Below are 21,800 nucleotides of genomic sequence, written 5' to 3'. Positions count from 1 at the left end.
GCCATGCCGGCGAGCCTGTATCTGAGAGAGCATGCCCTCTGTTGCCCACACGCATCCTCCTGGGGACTAAGGAAGAGCTGTGACTGATCTACACAAGGCTTTACTCCAGAGTGGGGTGTGCTCGGCTCGACTCCCTTAGCCCTGATTTCTCTTTGTTTCCCTTGTCTGTACTCCAGACAGTCCTTTCCACTAGGCCTAAAGCACTCACCTTTCTTCCTTCCCTGACGATTGCTCTGGTGTCTGCGTGTCTTGCCAGCTTCATTTCCTCCCAGGGCGACCCTCATTCTCTGTCCCCACGATGCCGTCCTTAACCTCAGCTGTGCCAGGGCTTTCTGCTGGTGCAAGCTGAAGCTCCTCCATTTGGTGAGAAGTTGTGCTCCGAGAGTGATTCTATGATTAACTGACTGGACAGCGAGGCTCACCGGGGACAGCGGGTGGGTGGGTGTCGACTGTGGGACCTGTGTGAAGGTGATTAAACACAGATCCCATCTGAGGTGGCGATGGAAGGGCTTGACTAATGTCAAAGGGCGTGCTGGTGATGGGTGCAGGACCAATGGGAGGGGTTTCTTATGTTCCACTCAGCCCCAGGAGAAGAGATTCTTTCCCAATCATTCTATCCCTCCACAGGCTTTGAGGCAGATGAACTGCTGTGTCAATCTATGGCAGCCCAGCCTCGTTTCTATTCTCTTTCCCTGGGAGAGCCAGGAGCCCAAAGAAAGATGCTCAGTTGCCGTGATTGAATACTTTCCGGGTCTTTGAGGGGACATCTGGAGACAGCTTCTCTAGCCAGGGACTAGTGTAGTTCGAAGCCCAGATTGATCCTGCCCCTGGCCAGCCATCACCACTGCTTGCCCCGCACTGGGAGCACAACTGACAGCTTTCACACCATCTGTCCTCCTTATTTCCCACAGAAAGCAGCTGCTTTTAGAGGCCCATGGCCTACACCCTAGAGGGGGAAGGGGAGGAAAGCCTGACACACATACCCTTAAAATTCCATCTGAGAGCTCGCTGAAAAATATAAGAATTCCTTTCCAGGAAAAATGACCATGCTTCCGTTTCCAAAAATAACTCCACGTTCTCCCGCAACAATCTGGTTTTCAGTTGTTTTCAGATTTTGGTTTTTCATTCATAAAATGAACAAAGAAAAAAATATAATTTAAAGTTGGGAGAATTGTTTTGTCAAATTCTTTTGATGTTTTCCATGGAAATCCTGCCCCTTTCATCACTTCGCTTTTCCTCTTACTCCAGGGACCTCAGTCTTCCCTCCCCCTGCAAGATATGCCCCTCATTCTATGTGCCAATGGTTCAAGGCTGCTATCAGAAGAAATAATAGCACCTAACACTTAGAAAGTGTCCTTTCATCATTATACTGCCAAGACCTTAACATTATCCCTGTTTCGTAGGTTTTACTGAGGTCCTAGACAGTGCAGAGACTTGCCCACAACCACCTATAAGGCTGGATCGAGGGATTGAACCCAGATTTCCTGAGTCCAATCTAGTGTCCTGTCTATTAGGCAACATTTTCTTCTGTCGCCAGGCCTGTAGAGGCAATCAGACAAGGCCAAAGTCGCTAAAACTCTTCAGAGCTAATTGAGCAGCTCCTGCTGTTTTCTCCCCATGGGAGATTTTTGTTACCATGGGGATTCCGGGGGCCAGGGGCTCTCATGGCTCCTGTGCCCACATGAGGGACTATAGAATGACCTCGTGGATGGTCCTACCTCAGATTGTCCCATTTGTGTTCGGTGCGCATACAGAATCCCTTCACATCATGGTCTGGACCAAGGGTGCCAATTCGAGATGGGAGGGGCATAGCAGCTGTGTGGTCCTGACCACGGCTTGCTTTTCGTCCCGTTCCCCGGACACTAGAGGAGGGTATGTCTACACTACCCTCCTAGTTCGAACTAGGAGGGTAATGTAGGCATACCGCACTTGCAAATGAAGCCCGGGATTTGAATTTCCCGGGCTTCATTTGCATAAGCGGGGAGCCACCATTTTTAAATCCCCGCTGGTTCGAACCCTGTGCAACGCGGCTACATGGGGCTCGAACTAGGTAGGTTCCTATTCCGAACTACCATTACTCCTCGTGAAACGAGGTGTACCGGTAGTTCGGAATAGGCACCCTAGTCCGAACTACCTAGTTCGAGCCCCGTGTAGCCGCGTTGCACAGGGTTCGAACCAGCAGGGATTTAAAAATGGCGGCTCCCCGCTTATGCAAATGAAGCCCGGGAAATTCAAATCCCGGGCTTCATTTGCAAATGCGGTATGCCTACATTACCCCGCTAGTTCGAACTAGCGGGGTAGTGTAGACATACCCGGAGTGAGGGGAAAGTGCTTGCAATCTGTGTGTGCCTCTCACACCTGGCTGATGAGCTCCTGGAGCACATGGCTGCTGCCCCTACCCCCCACTCCCACAAAATGGCGCCCTTGGCCTAGACTTGCATCGGCATTCATTTTTCTGGGCAAGTTGCAGGTTAAGAAAATATTATTTTTATCTGAATGTCTGGGGTCCCACTGATCTTGGACAGTGCTTCTGTCACTGTGTTGACTGTGTACATGGAAAGCAAATAACTGTAAGTGTGGGGGAAAAAACCCAAAATGGTACAGGAAAGGACTCACCTACTCCCTCACACCGTACCCCACCATGGTAATACAGGTTGAACCTCTGTAGTCCAGAACTCTCTGGTCTGGAAAAATCCATCGTCCAGAATTATTTTAGTTAGCTGGATGTCCACTTATCATGGATGTGGCCAAGTTTCCTGTGGTCCCATAAAGTTTGTTTGCTGCTTCCAGCCAGGGCTGGCCTGTGCATGAGGGGAACTGAGGCGGCCGCCTCAGGTGCCAGACTGTGGGGTAGGAAGGGGGGCACCACTAGAACCCAGAGTGTAGAAAATTGTGTCTGCTGCTGGTGCAGCGAGGGGACATGGGGACGTCATTTAAGCTCCCTGCCTCAAGTGCCATAATGTCGTGGGCCGGCCCTGCCACCAGCCCTCTCAGTGTTCTGTGTTGTTATTTAGCTCTAATTTTAAATGGTCTCTAACAGGCCAGTAAGCAGTGGAAGTGTTGGCAATGCTGCTAGACAATATTGACCTCCTGTGGTCTGGAAAAGAACCGGTCAGGTCCCGAGGTTCAACCTATGGTAGCTCTAGATTCCCAGTGATGACAGTGTGGAGTCTGTGGACTCTCGCAAACCTAATTCAAGAGTGACTTAGAATCACAGAATCATAGAGCTGGAAGAGACCTCAGGAGGTCATCAAGTCCAGTCCTCTGCCTGTAGGAGCAAATAATTTCATCGTCTCCCTGTGGGTCTGTAGCTTAACTAGACCCGCTAAATTGAACTCTGGAAGATCGATTGCAGCAGTGTTGATCTTCTGCTTAGTGTCGACATGCGCTAATAAACTGTGATCCAAGAGGCTGTGCCCTTTTTCTTAATTAACCCAGCCCTTCCCATTGCCAGTGTTCCTGGAATCGGTGACTGAATAACCTTCTAATTGTCTTGGGGTGAGCTCAGTGTTAAGTCAGGCAAGTGCTGGTCTGGGCTGTTGTCATCATCCAAAGCGTCTGAAATATTCCAAATCCTCTTCCAGGGAGAGATGCCACCTTTGCACCCCCTTCCAGCTGAAGAGATTATGTGCATACTAACTACCACAGGCTGTAATTCTTGGCTTTAAAGGAAAGTCCCATAGCAGATTGGAGCATTAGTGACTGAAAGGCTACAGCTGGGGCAGAGGTTAGGGATTAATGCGTGTTAAAAAGCCCTCACACGGATACACAAGCAATGCCAGCATTGCATGGAAAATCAGCTAGCAGGAGCGATGTCACATCTGTGTGAAGTATTTGTGGGGAAGGGAGAGGATTGTCCAGACATCAGAGCAGTGAACTGAACTCACTGCCAATCATCCGGCCTCTCTGTGTCACAATTCTCCCCTCTGTAAAACGCGGATTCTCTGCAATTGTTTTCCATGTGCCCCGATGCTCCCAGTTAACACAGCTTCAGCTTTACCTTAAGGAAGAGCAATAAAAGGGTAGAAGTAGCATCTCGCAGAGCGTTGGCTTCTCCTCTCTAACACGCTGTAGCAGCTGAATTTCGCACAGTGGCAGATGCCCCCATGGACAAGCCGACGCCTTGGCCATTTACAGACAGAACTGCACCCACGCCAACCCCAAGTCTACTTAAGAAAAGCCACGGCTTGTGCTAGTGGAGCTTATCCTTGGCTTAGAAACACCGTTTGCCACCTTCGTGCAAGTGGCAGTTTTCCTTGTCTACTCTTGAGGTGCATGCGGAGTAGCCACATCAGGTGCCGTCCTTCAGTGACTGAATTGGGGCTGCCACCCATCCCACCCATGGCCTGAGTGTGGAAGAGTGAAGCCAGTACTGTGTATGCATGCTGTAGCTAGAAGTATAAATTCCCAGCTCAGAGAGATGGACACATGCCAGCTGGGATGGAACTTACACACTACAAGTAGCAGCGTGGCCAAGGCAGCATGGATAGATAGAGTGGCGAGGCCAGGGCGGTGTGGCTAGCCCAAGCAGCATGGCCAGGGCGACGTGGCTAGCCTGAGCAGTGTGACCAGGGCGGCATGGCTAGCCAGAGCAGCGTGGCAAGGGCAGCGTGGCTAGCCAGAGCAGTGGTGCCAGGGTGAAGAAAACATACAGCACATTCCTTATCCCACTTAAGACTCAATGGCTTTTAAAAGAACAGTTTTCGCTCTCCCAGAGCCCTGGGTTTGACGTTGAGATAAAAGCTGGCCTGTGCTAGTTAGTGGCCCAGTCTGGCTTCAGTCAGCGGGTGCCCTGTCACAGAGTGTCTCAGACCTCCAAGGTGGCCAGGCAGGCTCCTGCACTTTGTCAAAGCCAGCCCAGCAGAATTGTGTTGCGCTGCCTGGCGCTTAGTGGATAAATATGGAAGGATGCCTACTGGGAGCTGCACAGAGGATTATGCTGGGATTTGCCTGATCCCCAGCTGATAAGCAGCTCTCTGTGTTTTATGCTTTAAGCCTCTGATCAGGACAATCTCTCCTTTAAAAAGAAAAAGGCCAGGGCCTGTTTCAGCAAAGGCTCTTCCAAGTACAAGAACTGTATTTTACTGGCAGAGGCTCTCCACTAGTTTCAAGTGTGAAATCAACACTCTCAGCCTTTCCCAGCCCATCTCTGGCCAGAGAATGGAGAAAAGATAACCTCTGGGTCTATTCAAAGGGTGCAGGCATGCTTCCTCTGCCACCCCTTTTCATATTTCAGGGAGGAATGAACACCTTCTTGTAGAAAGAACTATTGACAAAAGCAGGACATACGCAAATCCGTAGGGCCGGATCTAATGCATCCGAGGGTGCTGAGGGAGTTGACTGTTGTGATGACAGGGCCATTGGCCATTATCTTTGAAAATTCATGGTGTTTGGGGAAAATCTGGATGACTGGAAAAAGGCAAATGTAGTGTCCATCTTTAAAAAAGGGAAGAAGGAGAATCTGGGGACCTAGAGACTAGTCAGCCTCACCTTAGTCCCTGGAAAAGTCATAAGTGGCTCCTCAAGGAATCCATTTTTAAGCACTTAGAAGAGAGGAAAGTGATCAGGAACAGTCAACATGGATTTACCAAGGACAAGTCATGTCTGATCAACCTGATTGCCTTCTGTGAGGAGGTAACTGGCTCTGTGGACATGGGGAAGTCAATGGATATGATATAATTTGTCTTTAGCAAAGCTTTTAATACAGTCACCCACAGTATTCTTGCCAGCAAGTTAAGGAAATATGGATTGAATAAATGGACTGTATGACGGATGGAAAGATGGCTACATCATTGGGTTCAATGTATAGTGATCAATGGCTCGATGTCTGGTTGGCAGTCGTGGTTAGCAGAATTCCCCAAAGGTTGGTTTTGGGGCTAGTTTTGTTTAACATCTTTATTAATGACCTGGATGAGGGGATGGATTGTACTCTCAGCAAGTTCACAGATGACACTAATCTAGGGGGAAAGGTGGATATGCTGTGGGATAGGGATAGAGTCCAGATGTAGATAAATTGGAGGACTGGTCCAAAAGAAATCTGATGACAAGGACAAGTATAGAGTCCTGAACTTGGGACAGAAAAATCCGAAGCACTGCTACAGGCTGGGGACTGACTGGCTAAGCAGAGCAGAAAAGGAACTGGGGATTACAGTGAATGAGAAGCTGAATATGAGTCAACAGCAGAGCCACCCCAAGCAATGGGCTGACCGGGCTATCTCCCAGGGCGCCCCATTGTAGGGGGCGCTGCTGGACTGGGCGGTAGTGGGGCCTTTCAAGCGCCGTGCGCCTGGGGCCCAGAGCGCAAGAATGGCTCGGGCTGGCACTGGTCAACAGTGTCCCCTTGTAGCCAAGAATACTACTGCCATATTAGGGTGCATTAGGTAGGAGCATTGCCAGCAGATCTAGAGAATTGATTATTCCCCTTGGGTGCATCTAGACTACATGGCTCCGTTGACGGAGCATTGTAAAGTAGTTTACTCGACATAGTCAATGAAGCGGGGATTTAAATAATCCCCGCTTCATTAAAATAAAAATGGCTGACGCGCTGTGCCGACAATCAGCTGATCTGTCACAGCACGGCAGTCTAGACGCGGCGCGGTTGACAAGGGAAGCCTTTGTCGTAAACCTCATTTCAGGAGGCATACCGGAGTGGTCAACAAAGCCTTCCCTTGTCCATTGCGCTGCGTCTAGACTGCCACACTGTGCTGGATCAGCTGATTGTCGGCACAGCACAGTGGCCAACTCAAGTTGCCAGAAGTGGCTGCAAAGAACTTGCACCAAACAGTTTACGGCTCTGTCCATGCAACATCACGGAGCTGGTGCGGTGCCTAACCCGGTTGATCTGTTCGCTTTCCAGATTTACCCTCTATGCTGTAGACACCCGAGGAAGGCACTCAGAGCTGAGCACGGTCACCCTGAGGACAGCCTGCCCACTGGTGGATGACAGCAAGGCGGAAGGTAAGAGGTCGCTGTCCCCAAACTCCAGAGAGCTCTCTTGTGAATCTTTTTCCCACTTCCCCTGTCCAGAGAAACAGCTGATTGTCAGTCTGCCAGTGATGCAGCCAGCGGGGGAGAGACATGACAAAAGAAAAGGATCAGCAGTGAGGGAAAAGGAAAGAGATAATGAAGGAGATGTTAAAGGAGAGCGAAAGCTTGTCTACATGAGAACACTTACGAAAGTTGATCAAAATTCAGAATTAAAGTGTCCTAAATTGGATTTTTCTTGATTTGCTTGAATGTCGGCATCCACACAGGGATTTAACATGATTTAGATAATCCATTTTAAAAATTAATTTGAATTAACTTTCTTGTGTTTTCCTGTATAGACAAGCCCCAAGAGAGAAAGAAAAGGGAGCGAAGCTGGAACAGCCAGAGTGCTCTAAACAGCAGTAAGAGAATGAAGAGTCAAGCAGGGTACATGCAGAGTGCATGCATGATCAAAAGGTCACAGTCTTTCTGTGTGTGATCTGTCACTGGGGGGGGGGTTCATTTATAGATCCCTAAAAAAATTTTGAACAAAGATGCAGACCCCTTTGGAAATCTTTGTCGCTCCTCAAGGGTCCACAGGCCCCACATTGGAAACCACTGTTCTGTAGTAACAATAAACTCTTGGGCTGTGTCTAGACTGGCAAGTTTTTCCGCAAAATCATCTGCTTTTGCGGAAAAACTTGACAGCTGTCTACACTGGCCGCTTGAATTTCCGCAAAAGCACTGACAATCTCATGTAAGATTGTCAGTGCTTTTGCGGAAATACTATGCTGCTCCTGTTTGGGCAAAAGTCTTTTTCCGAAAAACTTTTGCACAAAAGGGCCACTGTAGACAGCGAAAATGGCGATCAGGGCTTTTTTGTGGAAAAGCGCGTCTAGATTGGTCACAGACGCTTTTCTACAAAAAGTACTTTTGCAGAAAAGCATCCTGCCAATCTAGACGCGCTTTTCCAAAAATGCTTTTAATGGAAAACTTTTCCGTTAAAGCATTTCCGGAAAATCATGCCAGTGTAGACGTAGCCTTGGGGTGCATCTGCATAGCAGGGTTTAACTCAAAATAAGCTAAGCAAATTGAGCTACGTCAATTGCGAAGCTTATTTCAAAATAGCTTATTTTGAAATTGGAAGCATCTACACAGCACTGATTTTGACATAGAGCACTCTTCCTCCAACTTTCCTTACTCCTCGTACAATGAGGGTTACAGGAGTTCGAGTAAGAAGTCCTCCAGCTTGACAGTATTTCAACATTATTTCAAAATAACTGCCTGCAGTATAGGCGTGGACTAAGTTATTTCGAAATAACACTAATTGTTCGAAAGAATGTTGCTGTGTAGATGTACCCTAACAGACCATGGACCACAGGTTGAAAATCTGGTGTTACTGAATAAAGGGAATTGGCTTGTAGCTATAGTTAGTGCAGGAAGAAAAAGTAGTACAAATGCCCAAAATTTGGCAGTAGTTTTCATTTTTCAGAAATTGAAGCAGGCCCTTTTTATGGCACTGATGTTCTCAAAATAGTTCACTGTTATCAGAAACACCATGTACATTATCATAATTTTTTTCTTTTAATGAAAACCTTTGGAAACAAAGTATTTCTGATCATTTCTTTAGATAAAATTATTCAGTATAAGTTGTGAGGAAATAGTTTTCTGCATCTTTTCTCCCCATTTCCTCTTCCCGGGTTCTCCCCATTTTTATTCATAAAATGTTGAGGAGCTCTGCTAGAAACCCCATCTGTAAAAAGAGAGATAATGCTACTGACCTCCTTTGTAAAGCACTCTATGATCTACTGAGGAAAAGTGCTTGATAAGAGCTAGTGACCATGCTTGTGATATTTTGAATGATGCATTCCTGTATTCCTGCCTAACTTATTTTTCATATTATTGATAATGTTCATGAGACCATCCCAAACCGTTCCATGTCCCTTTCTCCCCACAGCCTCCTATGGGCTGTGTTCCCTGTAAGTTGTGCGCTTGATTGGCCACCGGGGAGAAATTCAGTTGCCACCCAGCTGATTAGCAGAGCGCTGACAGCTGCCCACACCCTACACAGCCAGCAGAGTGTGTGTCTACTGGTGGTGCACATCCACACATGCTTTGGTGCACATACCAAAATTTATTCCACACACAGATGGAAAAAAATTAGAGGGAACATTGCCCATGGGGTCAGAGTTTCTAAAGAGCGCAGCTCTCAACATGAACCCCACATTCTTAGCCCTTGTGGTAAGTCAGTCCCTTATTTAGGTGCTTCAAAGTGTATCTTCAGGGTAAACATAGGTTCACACGAGTAGAGACATCCCTGAGCCATAGGTACTAACTCTGGGTTGCTTAGCACCCACCAGCCACCTGCTGCTCATCTGTTCGTTGGCAAGTGGGAAGAAGAGGGCGGAGTGGGGGTGGCATGGGGGGAGTGAGGGCAGGGCCTTGGGGGAATGTTGCAGCGTTGCGGGCAGGGAGGAGCACACAGCCAGAAAAATGAAAGTCAGCCTGTGCCACAAGTAAACGCACCCCCACTGGCACTGCACTTCTCCCTTCCCCTGTGTGTTAGGGCTTCTGGGGCCGTGCCCTGTGGTTCTTTTTGTGCTGGGCCTCTCTGTGGTGCTTTCCCAGCAAATTGCGGGAGGACTTGGGGGCTCGGTGGGAACGCACGGGAGGGCTGGCAGCATTGGAGAGGTTAAGCTGATGTTCTTGCAGCAGAGCGGGCAGATGACCAGCCTGGGAGAGAAAACAGCACTGAGCTCGACCCCAGGCAGAGAGCCTGCGCTAAACGCCCCACCAAACTCGCACAAGAGGACTTGGTGCTGGGATGTCAGGGGCAACGCTCAAGTAGGAGCCTGGGTTTTCTCTGCAGTGAAGACGTACCCTCCTAGAGAGCTGAGTTCTTCCAAATCTGGCCCATAGTGCCTAACGTTTGAGCAAGCAGCTCCCTCAAAAGAAGTGCTTCCCGCCCCTGGGAGTATATACAGCAGTGCAGGTAGTTTAGGGTTTGAGCCTGGTATTCTAGCCTCTCCTTCCCTCCGGGCATCCTTATTCTCCGGCTCCCTCTCATCCGCACCCTTGCTAAGCGGCTACGGAGCTGTGACTGACTGGAACAGGAAGGTGGGGAGGTGGCGGGCACTGGCTGGCACAACTGAGGCATCAAACAAAATGGCCTTGCAAATGGCTCTGCTGGGGCAGACTCCCAATACCCACATGCAGCCTTGTTAAAATCTTTGGGACTCTGCTGGGACTCTGGGTTCTAAACCTGTGGAGCCAGTCGCAGGATCTGGGCCTCAGTCTGGTAAATCGGTACAGCTGCCCAGAGAGAGGGCTATGCTCTGAAGCCAACTTCAAACCTGCTTTGAGTGAGGCTTTGAGTGAGGGAGGTCTAGATTGGATATTAGGAAGAACTATTTCCCTAGGAGGGTGGTGAAGCACTGGGATGAGTTACCTAGGGAAGTAGTGGAGTCTCCATCCCTAGAGATTTTTAAGTCTCGGCTTGGCAAAGCCCTGGCTGGGTTGATTTAGTTGGGATTGGTCCTGCTTTGGGCAGGGGGTTGGACTTGATGACTCCTGAGGTCTCTTCCAGCTTTATGATTCTTTGAGGCAGCCACCCCAGTCTGCCAGTGTTAGCCCCTCTGGGTGGTTTTTCCTTCCCACACCCCATGTCTTCCACTCCCCTGTAAACTCCTGCTCCCCTTGCTTCTTTTCAGAGATAGCTGACAAAATCTACAACCTCTACAATGGCTACACCAGTGGCAAGGAGCAGCAGACGGCCTACAACACACTGATGGAGGTCTCCACCCCCATGCTCTTCCGAGTCCAACACCACTATAACTCACACTACGAGAAGTTTGGAGATTTCGTCTGGCGCAGTGAGGATGAGCTGGGGCCCAGGTAGCTGTGCTTTCCCATGATCCTTTGGGTTGGTCCCTCCCACCCCATTAGCATGCCCTTGTGTCCTATCCAGTGAGCCTGATGATCCCCTAATACTAGAGAGAAAGCTCTTTGTAAACTTCAACCAACCCCACTGTCTGCTCAGGAGAGGCCCTAGACGGGATTAAGGGGCTGCTGTAATTTAGGATTTTGGTGACTGGTAACGGTTGTTTGGCAGTCCAGTCCTGGGAGGAACAGGCAGCATTGCAAGTTAGGGTCTGTACTGGTAAAACTGTGGACCCAGTTCTGAGGTGAACGGCCACAGCTGCATTTGAACACAATGTTATAAATGAGTGCCGACTCCCAGCCTTTTTTACATTGGAGAGTCTTGGTGGCAGACACTTTAACTCCTCCATTATTCAAATGTGCCCTGATGTTTTCAGCCTTATGACAGTATAAACTGAGGGGGGTGAAGCACTGGGATGGGTTCCCTAGGGAGGTGGTGGAATCTTCATCCCTGGAGGTTTTTAAGTCTCGGCTTGACAGGGCCCTGGCTGGGTTGATTTAGTTGGAATTGGTCCTGCCTTGGGCAGGGGGCTGGACTTGATCAGGGCCAGCTTTAGGCCGAGTCCCCCGAATGTGCCTAAGAGGTCCCCGCTCCCGGGCACGCGGCGCATGCGCGGTGCCGCCCGTGGCGCATGCGCAGCCCCACTCCCGCAAATCGGGCCCCGCACTTCCTAAAGCCGGCCCTTGACTCGATGACCTCCTGAAGTCTCTTCCAGCTCTCTGATTCTATGTTCTATGATAAGATAAATGAATGAAAGCTGAAGCCAGTGAGGGATGCAAATTAGGACTGAGGTGCATTGGATCAGGTGTTTGGAGAGCTAAGCGCTAGAATAATGCAGCCAACATGCCCAAAGCATAAAGGGATAAAGGATTCTGCCTCTTTCAGCACATCCTCCAACAGTTGTAGCACTGGCAGATAGAAAAAATCCAGGGGATGAAAGACAGCAACTCGAGCACCATACTGAGGCCCTGCCAGAGAAAGCCTGTTTGGGATTTTGACAAATTAGCCGTTTTGGACTAACAAACACATTTGCTGGGAAAATCCTACCCAGCTCTCCTCTGTGTGTTCTTGAGAAGCTGACAGTGGATGTTCTACCACTTAGATTCTGTCCTATTGTTCTGAAATCTCTGCCAGAGGGAAAATGGCCATCCCCAGTGAGCGTCTTTGCCTGTGTTCTGGTTTTGAAAATTACTGGGGGCTAAAGTGAATGCTCCAGTTGCAAATTCATCTAAACCATTCTATGCCCTGGCAGCCCAGGATGGATGTGAGGGTCTTAAAAAGTCTCTTTTTTCCTCTTTATTTTAGAGGACCAGGACATGAGAGTCTCGTGTAACTTTTCTTTAAGGGTCAAGGTTCACATGCCAAAACTGTCTTGACACCATGAGAGTGGAGATAAAACTTCCAATTGTTTATGTGTCACACAATCAGTAGATTTATTTTTTATCTTTCATTTTACCATTGTGATATCTCCTTAAGGTTTGGTGAATGAACTCTCAGCATGTGATAGACTGTGACTTTGCAGCACAATATCTTCTAACCTCCTGCTGAAATTAATCCTCTCTCTCTCATCTTACGGATGGTGAGACAGACAGAAGAGACAGCCTAATGTGACATATTGATACGTTGACCCTCACCGTGGTTACTGGGCACCTTACAAGTTATAAATACTTTTGAAGGAACACAGATGTATCTCCCTCTCACCCACCTAAAACAACAACATGGCATTACAGTGACCTCCCTAAATTCCTAAAGCAGTGCCCACTAACACCATGCTGCAAAGTGAGGCATGCCAGGCTATGGAAGAAAATGTATTTTACAAACCTGTGTTCCCTTGTCCTTAACTTCATGCTAAGAGTAGAGATTAGAAATGGGGTAACTCTGAAATTGTGAACAACAGTGATTCTAGCAATAACAGCCCCCATGAAATGTCATTTATAGGGCCATTTACAAATGTATGGTGAACATGCAGGTTCGGACAGACTACAACTATGGACTAGAGCAGTGTTTCTCAACCTTTTTTTTTTTTATAAAGTACCCCTTTAAAAAAAAGTATAAGTACCCCCAGTACCTACAGTTTTCAGACACACACAATTTTTTTCTACCATTGCAACACACTTGTTTAAAGAACTTAATCATAGCCGGGCGGGCGATGACATTTTTGGGTGTAAAAATTACAAAAATAATAAAGCCCTGTAAAAGTTAAAACAAGAATGAGTTTTTTCCAAGTTTCAGTTTTGTTGATGTACCCCCAGACTTCTCTCGAGTACCTCTAAGGGTACTCGTAGCACTGGTTGAGAAACACTGGACTAGAGCATGCATGGACTAGAACATACATGGACTATACCATGCCAGAGAACTGGGAGAATAAGCTGGTTGTTTCTTGGACAAGGTGTCTTCTTATGATCTTTTTGTCACTCTTGATAAGCTGCTACCATAACTCCTCACAAGGAACATTCAGCAAGTGACATGAAGCTCCCTCATGATTCTAGACTCAGTCAAGGTCTTAGAGACGTTTTACAAATGCCGTCTTGTCGGCTGTCTGTTTCAGAAATTACCTTTTCTCAGAGTATTAGAAAGAAACACAGGGGCTGTGTCTAGAGTGGCTAGTTTTTCCGGAAAAACTTGCCAGCTGTCTACACTGGCCGCTTGAATTTCCGCAAAAGCACTGACTTCCTACTGTAAGAAATCAGTGCTTCTTGTGGAAATACTATGCTGCTGCCATTCAGGCAAAAGGGCCAATTCAGACAGCTCAGATTTGTTTTCCACAAAAAAGCCCCAATTGCGAAAATGGCGATCGGGGCTTTTTTGCAGAAAAGCGCGTCTAGATTGGCACGGACGCTTTTCCGCAAAAAGTGCTTTTGTGGAAAAGCGTCTGTGCTAATCTAGACGCTCTTTTCCGAAAATGCTTTTAACTGAAAACTTTTCCGTTCAAAGCATTTGCGGAAAATCATGCCAGTCTAGACGTAGCCAGAGAGAGAACTGGGGGTATAGAAGATGGGGGAGCAATTATCCACAACAAACACATAATGCCAATCGATTATATTTTGTTTGCCCACCCTTCTTATTGGGCACAAGCAGGAATCCACTCCTGGCTCTCTGACTCCAGTGCCACATTTTGTTGCAATAATTTACAACCTCCTGGACATAAATCCAAGTTAGCCTGCGACTGACCCTCCTGTAGAGGTGAACTTGGCTGTAAATTAACCTCTGACATGCAGCCACTCTCTTCCTCTCTCCTTGGCGGCACTGCAAGTTATTTCTCGTTTTAAGGCATCCCTCTCTGTACAAAGTCATGGGGCCGTCAGCTTTCTTTAGGTTTCCCCAGAAACTCTCTCCGTTACTTGGGCATCTCTGGAAGCTGAGTGACAATGCACCTGTTTGAGGGCATTGTCTAGCAGGAAAATACAGGCCAGGCAAACTTGTCTCTCAGTGTCTAGCGAGGAGATTTGGAAAGTGCTCTCCAGCTTGTCCTTGGCACACCGTTCTACAGAGAGCAATTTCTAGAGACATCCGTGGATTCCGCAGGTGTCCTTCCACGCTGAGGCAGGGTTCTCCGGTTGAACTTTCAGGGCCCCTCGTTCTTCTGAGTATCCAGCATCTCCTAGCCATGAGAAAGCTTCTAAAAATACCCCTGCCGCTTGCAAGCTGTTCTAGTCTCTCGACAAGAACGAAGGTCTGTCCTCCAGCCTCATTTCTCAGGGAGCCCTGACAGCACTGAAGCCCCCCGACAGCGGGAGAGGTGACCGAGGATTTTCCAGCGGAACATCTTGTAATGGGATTTTAATTGACAGTCTGTTCTTGTTCCCAGGAGGTCATTCATATTCGTACCTTGAAATGTTTATCAGATGAGCCTCAGATCCACAGTAAATGTTCACTCATAAAACTTAGTGACAAGAGGGGAGTCCATTGCCTCTGTGTAATAAATACATCATGCTGGAGTTTCCATGAAAGCCACAGGTTACTGCAAACAGCTGCTCGCGAGAAGACACACTGACAACCAGATGTCTCAAACAGAAGGTTTACATTAACGAGACATTAAAAACTTAGCTCATAGGTGGCCCTAGACCAGGACTTGCTGTGGTCAGGACTTGGCTTCTGGTTTGTTTCATCCTCCTAAGTCTCCTCTAACAAACCCCATATAACCCCAACACACGCAAAAAGAGACACTTTCTCCAAATTTACAGCTCCAATTTGTTCCAGCTAAAGAGAAGACTCTGTCTAGACCAATAAAGGCCTGGTGCTACTATGCATTTGCTCACTCTTTCTTGGGCTTGTGTTGTGCAGTGACAGTGTTTTGTTATGTCACAGGCTCTTCTTTTGACAGCTGGCTGGCTTTTTGGGGGGTTGTTATGGCCATTGCCTCCAAGGGGGTGGGAGAGGAAAAGGACATGGTTAGCTTGTCCCCACTCCCACCCCCATCCTCATCAGATCAGGATGTGACATTAGCGCAGGGTTTTAAGTCCCTCCTTTTCTAAAAGCAAGTAAGGAGGAGCCCTGCTGACAGCAGCAGCAGGGGAAGATCCTTTTAAATGCAAGCATCTCCTCACGGTCAGGGGAGGGAATGGGATGTACTGATGAGAGGCTGTGATAGCAGAGCGTGGAGTGCTGGACTCACTATCCTCCCATCTGAGAGCCTGACAGACCTGGCTCAATTATCACTTGGGTAGAAAATCTGAATTTATAGCAGTGAAACCCCACAAGAGAACAAGGCATTAACCCTCTCTCCCGCCTCGCGGCGGAGTCCTGGGGCAGGACCCTGCTCCACTCAAACAGCTGTCAGTCCCTGTCTGCGGTGTTGTGCTTTGCTAGTGCCTTTCATCCTAGCGCTTTTCAGGCAGGTAACTAGGCCCCCGGCAGGCCTGGGCGCAAGGCGAGTGTTGTATCCACAAGGTGGCTGAGCAGTCTGAGGCAGAGACCAGTGAAGTGGCAAACCACATGGTGCACAACTGGCCTGGGACAGAGCTGGACATGGCCAGTGCAAGACGCCCTTCCCAGCTCTGGGACTAGAACCCAGGAGCCCACAGCTGCTACTCTAACCAGTGCACCGCACTGCCTTCGGACAGTGCCTTTAGCCACGTGTGAGCACTATCCATGCCCTGGCAAACACAGCTTGCCCTCTGCCTCCCGGCCCCACTGACACAAGATACATGGCAGCCGAGGGCCATTCCTTTTAATCCCGTCCATCATTTTTATTGCAGTGTTGACCTCTTAAATCTTTCCCTGTAGTGGCCAGGCCAGGCTGGCACCACGTTCAAAGAGCTGGCCCCAGAGTGGCAGGAGAGGTGGAGGGAGACAGCGCCGTGGTGGGGGGGAAGAAGCAGCTGAAGTGTGATGGCTCAGGGACGTAGTGCGGAGCAGAGGCATCCCTGGCTGAAGCCAGCCGGGAGTCTGACTTCTGCAGCTGTCCCCTCCTGATCCTGCCCTTTCATTTGGGAATAAATGATTGTTTCTGGCAGCGTCGTGGTAGGAAGAGTCCATTGCCAGCACTTGAAAAGGTGGTCACTCTGGCCTGACATCCCCCCACAGAGAGCACTTGGATGGGGCCAGAAAATGATGGATGGTGTTAAATTGGCAGCCCAAGAACTGCTTCTATAATTTATAACCCAGCCTTCAGCAGAAGGCTTCTCTCTTTTTCTCGCCTTCTTTTCAATAAAGAAAAGATGTCAGCCAAAAGTGTAACACTCCAGAAGGCCTTTGTTACCCTTCTCAAGCAAGGGAGTCAGACTGGCTGCCCCCAGGAGAGCCACGCAACCTGGCTATGGCTGAGGGGGGTTTCTCCTTGATATGGAGACAGCAAAATCCAGATTTGCATTTCCATCCTGATCCTCCGCCCCAGCATGTTCTTCTGGCTCCTCCTTGTGTTCTCATGCATGGGGCTGCTTATCTGTGGGTACCCTGGGCCACTCCTTCAGCTGCTGCGCCCCACGGTTAGGCTCCCTAAGGCTCATCCACTGTTGCACAGAGCCCAGCACCAGCAAAGCGGCTGTGATGAGATGGAGAGATGCAACCACTGGCCCGCTGGGGCACAGAGGAAATCCAGCAGTGGGCCCCAGGAGATGAAAGCGAGAGGGCGTGGCATGTGGCATGTGTTTGCCCACATTCGCTCCCTGTTCTGCCGTAAAACCAATGCCCAGGACAGGTTAGAGCGAGCAATCTCTGAGAGAGTTTGCAGTGGTGTCTAAATGCAGTGGGGTTGCAGCAGGAAAAAAGAGACGAGAGAAAAGCAAGAAATGGAGAGGGAGTGATGGGCAGATGGCCCAGAAGAGGGAGCAAAAAGAGGGAAGGGATGAAGGAAGCGAACACAAGGTATAGGAGATAGAATGGAGGAGGCTGGGACAGGAGATGTATTTAGGGATGTCCTAGAGATCGAGGCCTTCATCTGAAGCATCCAGCATAGACTGGGGACAGGATACCAGACTTGATGGACTATTGATCTGAATCCATCCTTGGGATCCTGTAATTTTGAAAGTCAGGACGTGACCCTGCTTGTACCCTAGAGCATGGGTGGGTAAACGACGGCCCGCGGGCCAAGTGTGGCCAGCCAAAAATTTATATCCAGCCCACCATAATCCTCTGGGCCACTAACACCCTGCAGCTCAGTGGGTGCTCGGGCAGGCTGCCTGCCTGCTGCAGCTTCACATGCTGCTCAGAACAGTTGCCGGGGTAAATAGGTCTCTGCATGTTCCTGGGTGAGACGGGAGCAGCAGGCCTGTGTTTGCTGCTTCCACCTCCAGTACTAGCCTCACAGCGCCCCTCTGCTGCACCCAAACTCCCTCACAGACCCCCCCATCCCCTCCTGCATCCCTATCCCTGCCAAGAGCCCCCTCTTGCACTGAGGCTCCATCCCAGACCCCCCATCGCCTCCTTTACTATAGTAGAAAAGTGCACCTGATGATGACATACCAAATTCTTGGAGTGGCTTCCCCTGCGAAAATTGTTGCCCACTCTTAGCTAGAGGAAGTAGAGGGGCTCACTAGTGTTTCAATGCAGCTTCCCTTTTTGAAGCACGTAAGGGAGCTATTCCCATCCATCCACACATCCAGCTCTTGTTTGACTTCTCAGGGACAGGCCCCACCCTTCTGTCCTGTTGCATCTACTCTGGTGGGCAGCCCCAAAGCGAGAAGAACAACACATGGCACTAGATGTTACGCTTGTGACTGCAGCCCCGAATCATCCAGTGGGCAAAGAACACAACAAATCTCGCTTATACCGAGATCGCTAAGACACGTGTCATGCCAAACCCATGTCTTGGGTCATACCAAACCGCAGCGGCCTCCAGTGCAAGCCCAGCGCGGTTATCTGTGTATAGATTCCCCCAGTCAGGCTTGTCTTAGGGTATGTCCACAGTGCAAGCAGAGGTGTGGCTGTGGCATTGGTAGACACACCTGAGCTAGATAACTTGAGAAATGCTAGCAATCAGTCTGCAGGCCCAGGAACTGTACAAACCTCTGGAAGCTGGACAAATTTAGACGCCAATAAGGCATATGTTTTTAAAAGTAGGAGAGCAATTAACCAAGGGTCACGGTGGATTTTCTATCATGATTTTTATATCAAGGTTGGCTGTTTCTCCAGAAGATCTGCTTTAGGAATTATTCTGGAGACGTTCTATGGGCTGGGATGCACAGCAGGTCAGACCAGATGATCAAAACATCCTTCTGGCATTGGAATCTATGAATCTATGTAATCCAGGGGCTAGCCCTGCTGCCAGGACATCACTGCTCAAGTTGTTTGAACTAGCTAGATCAAAGCTAGCTTTGGTGTATCTACACACCCATTAGTCATGCCTCTCATTGCTGTGTAGACATACTTTCGGTCTTCCCAATAAGCAAGTGTTTCCAGATGTGTGCTCACAATAGGTTTTTCTTTTCTTACGATAACTAGCTTTCCTTCCTGTCCTCCAACTGGATCAGATAATTCCCACCGATATCCTCCTTTCCATTTCTTTGGAAAGGTTGACATTTGAAGCAAGTGCCAGACACTAGGGGCTACATCTACATTGGCCCCTTTTCCGGAAGAGGCATGTTAATTTCCAACTTCAGAATAGGGAAATCCGCGGGGGATTTAAATATCCCCCGCGGGATTTAAATAAACATGGCCTCCGCTTTTTTTCCGGCTTGGGGAAAAGCCGGAAAAAAGCGTCTAGACTGGCGCGATCCTCCGGAATAAAGCCCTTTTCCGGAGGATCTCTTATTCCTACTTCAAAGTAGGCCAAAGGGGCCAATGTAGACGTAGCCTAGGACTAGAGAAATTCACTCAGGACAAGTCCGTCAATGGCTGTTAGCCAAGATGGGCAGGGATGATTTCCGTAGACTAGGGGTCTCAAACTCAATTTACTTTAGGGCACATTTGAGTGCTAGTCCTCAAATCCTGCTAGTGGGCCAGCAGGCACCTCTCTCTGGCATCTCTCAGGCAATCCCCAGCCCCACCTGCCTTGAGGAACTTGTGCATGTGTGGGGTGGATTTTTGAAGTGCTTAGGCCATAGATGACCCATGGGCCATGAGTCTGAGACCCCTGCCATAGGCTCTGTTCGCCTGAAGCTGGGAATGATCGACAGAGGATGGATTACTTGAAGATTCCCTGTTCTGTTCATTCCCTCTGGGGCATCTGGCATTGGCCACTGTTGGAAGACAGGCCACTGGGCTCAACAGACCTTTGATCTGACCAGTCTGGTGGTTTTTATGGCAGTTGGTCCCCTTTCCCAACTCATTATAAAGGGCTCCTAAATGTTCATCAGTCTTATCTCTCTAAACGGGCGAGGTGGAGCTCAGAACTCTGGGCTCCATTTCCAACCCCACTGACTTGACTTTGACAGGAGCATAAGGGAATGTCATTAGCGTGAGCTGGAAATGGCGGCATGGTGGAACATCGGGCCCGTGCCGGTTGGCTGGAGCTGGTGAAACACCACAGAGCTAGTTTCACAAATAATGTGAATGTTTCAAAGTTGTTTTCACTCAGACTGGTTTGAAGCAAGCCCATTTTTCTTTTTAAATCTGGGCTCCTATCATTATAAAAAATGCAGAAAGTATTTTAATTATTTCTGACAAATTTTTTTTTTGGGGGGGAGGGGATAGCCATCAGGAAGAAGGGAAAATAACAAAATGTGGACACTTGTTGACAAGGGATTGTGAAAATTTTTGTCCCTCCCCTACAAGAGAAAAAGGTTGTTTTCCGACCAAAACTCTTCTTCAGAAAGGTGTAAGTAGTTTTATACCACCCACGCCCATGTGTATGTAGTAGCACCCATACCCCAATACTGGGCTGCAGATACCAGGTTCAGAAGCACTGGACTGTTTTTAGACAGGACTCTGCTGGCATACACATGGCCATGTGGAAGGTAATGAATGCCATGCAGAAAAAGTCAGTGTAGAATATGACTCCTCGGTGTGTTTTGTGTTAGCTGCATAAAGGAATTGTATTGTTGGGTGTTGGAAGCTGCTGGTCAAAGCTCCACCCATCACCTCATGTCTGTTCTATGTACATCAGTCTTGAATTCTTCTTGCTTATCTTGTCCTCACAGAATCATAGACCTGGAAGGGACCTCAGGAGGTAATTGAGTCCAGTTCCCTGCCCTCATGGCAGGACCAAGCTCATATTTGAAAGCTGAAGACACAGTCACCACATGGAAAATGACCAGTGCAGGATAAAGGTGGTCTCACTTGATAGCCTCACCACAGGAGAAATTATTCTGGGCCTGTCTCGGTCTGGAAGAGGAAGGGTAGCCACTTGGGTGAGGTTTGCTGGCCCTTCATATTATCTTCCGTCCCCAGAAATAGAGATTCATCTCTGGCTTTGGAGCTCGACTGGCCTCCAGTCACTGCCGCTTTTGCCGTGTTTCTCCCCCGTGCAGGCCAGGCTACAGTTCCCTCTTTCATGACTCATGGCAAATTCTTGCTTGGAATCTCAGTTCCTGAGATGTCTTGGAGGGAGCAGCCGCATCAGAAAACAGCTCTGCTGCCTCCCAAACAATCCGGGGCTGAAGCACCAGAGAGCTCGTATAATCAAGTCATCCCCATGTTAACCCCTAGCCGACTGAGGGCGCTGCCCCTGCCATCTCATCATTGGGAATTCACATTCCTTTGATAACTGTAACAAACCCCAATTCCAATTCCAGAGCTTCACAGTGGCACCAGGGGGAGAGGGACTAATCTCTGGTCTTGAGACTTTCAAACCATGCAAATAAACCCTCTTTCCCCACCTTTGTGTTAGTACTTTGAAGGTCTCACTAGGGGAAGCTCAGCTTCTCACCACTTTATTTTGTTTTGTCAGTGGGGGTGTTGCACCCACCTTCCCTTCTCTGACGTGAGGAAGCTGGATTTTTCCTAGCCTTTCCTGTCCCAGAAGACTTGATGAAGTGCAGAGACAAAGGCTATGTCCGTGGGTTTCTTCCTGCACTGGGGCATGCGCGGGGAAGACACCAGGTGATCTTCAGAACTCCATATAAGTAAGGGAAGGAGAGGACAGGGTACCCCCTTTTGGCTTTTCCAGTTACTTCCTGCAGCAGAGACTTTGGGGGTTCTGCCATGTAGCTAGACAGATGGCTAGATGGATGCTAGTTTGTTTACAACCGTCCTAGTTTCATCAGCTTCTTAAGAATCGTGATCGACCTGTGACTTCAGTGGAGTTGCACCAGTGTAACTGAGTGGCAAACTTGGATTGTAGAAGGAAGCCGAGTTTCCAGCAGGGTGTTTGCTTCTCTCTCTCTTTCAGCCAACTGAGGAATCAGCAAGAAGGGAGCGTATGTTAAATCTGGAGGCCTCGGGGACTTAATGAAGGAACAGATTTGGTTCAGGAATGCCAAACCATATCTCTATCAGCATAGACATAGACATAGACATAGACATAAACATATTCAAGATCTGAGTAAGAATTGATTTACTTGAGCTGGTCACACCA

The 21,800-nt window shown here is 48.7% G+C and overlaps 1 protein-coding gene across 3 annotated transcripts in view; it reads left to right on the top strand.

Moving 5' to 3' along the window:
• Positions 1-21,800, top strand: part of ASTN2 (astrotactin 2) — a 733,588-nt gene that overhangs the window by 710,024 nt on the left and 1,764 nt on the right. For all 3 annotated transcript variants that reach the window (XM_075905850.2, XM_075905849.2, XM_075905851.2), the window contains 2 exons: positions 6,857-6,957; positions 10,677-10,860. In XM_075905850.2, the coding sequence (XP_075761965.1) occupies positions 6,857-6,957; positions 10,677-10,860 (285 nt within the window). The remainder of the gene's footprint in view (positions 1-6,856; positions 6,958-10,676; positions 10,861-21,800) is intronic.

This window comes from Pelodiscus sinensis, chromosome 23 (assembly GCF_052426305.1).
Source record: "Pelodiscus sinensis isolate ZL-2025 chromosome 23, ASM5242630v1, whole genome shotgun sequence".
Classification (NCBI taxonomy): domain Eukaryota; kingdom Metazoa; phylum Chordata; order Testudines; family Trionychidae; genus Pelodiscus; species Pelodiscus sinensis.
Note: the sequence above shows the minus strand (reverse complement) of the source record. Positions and strands in the feature narration are given on the sequence as shown.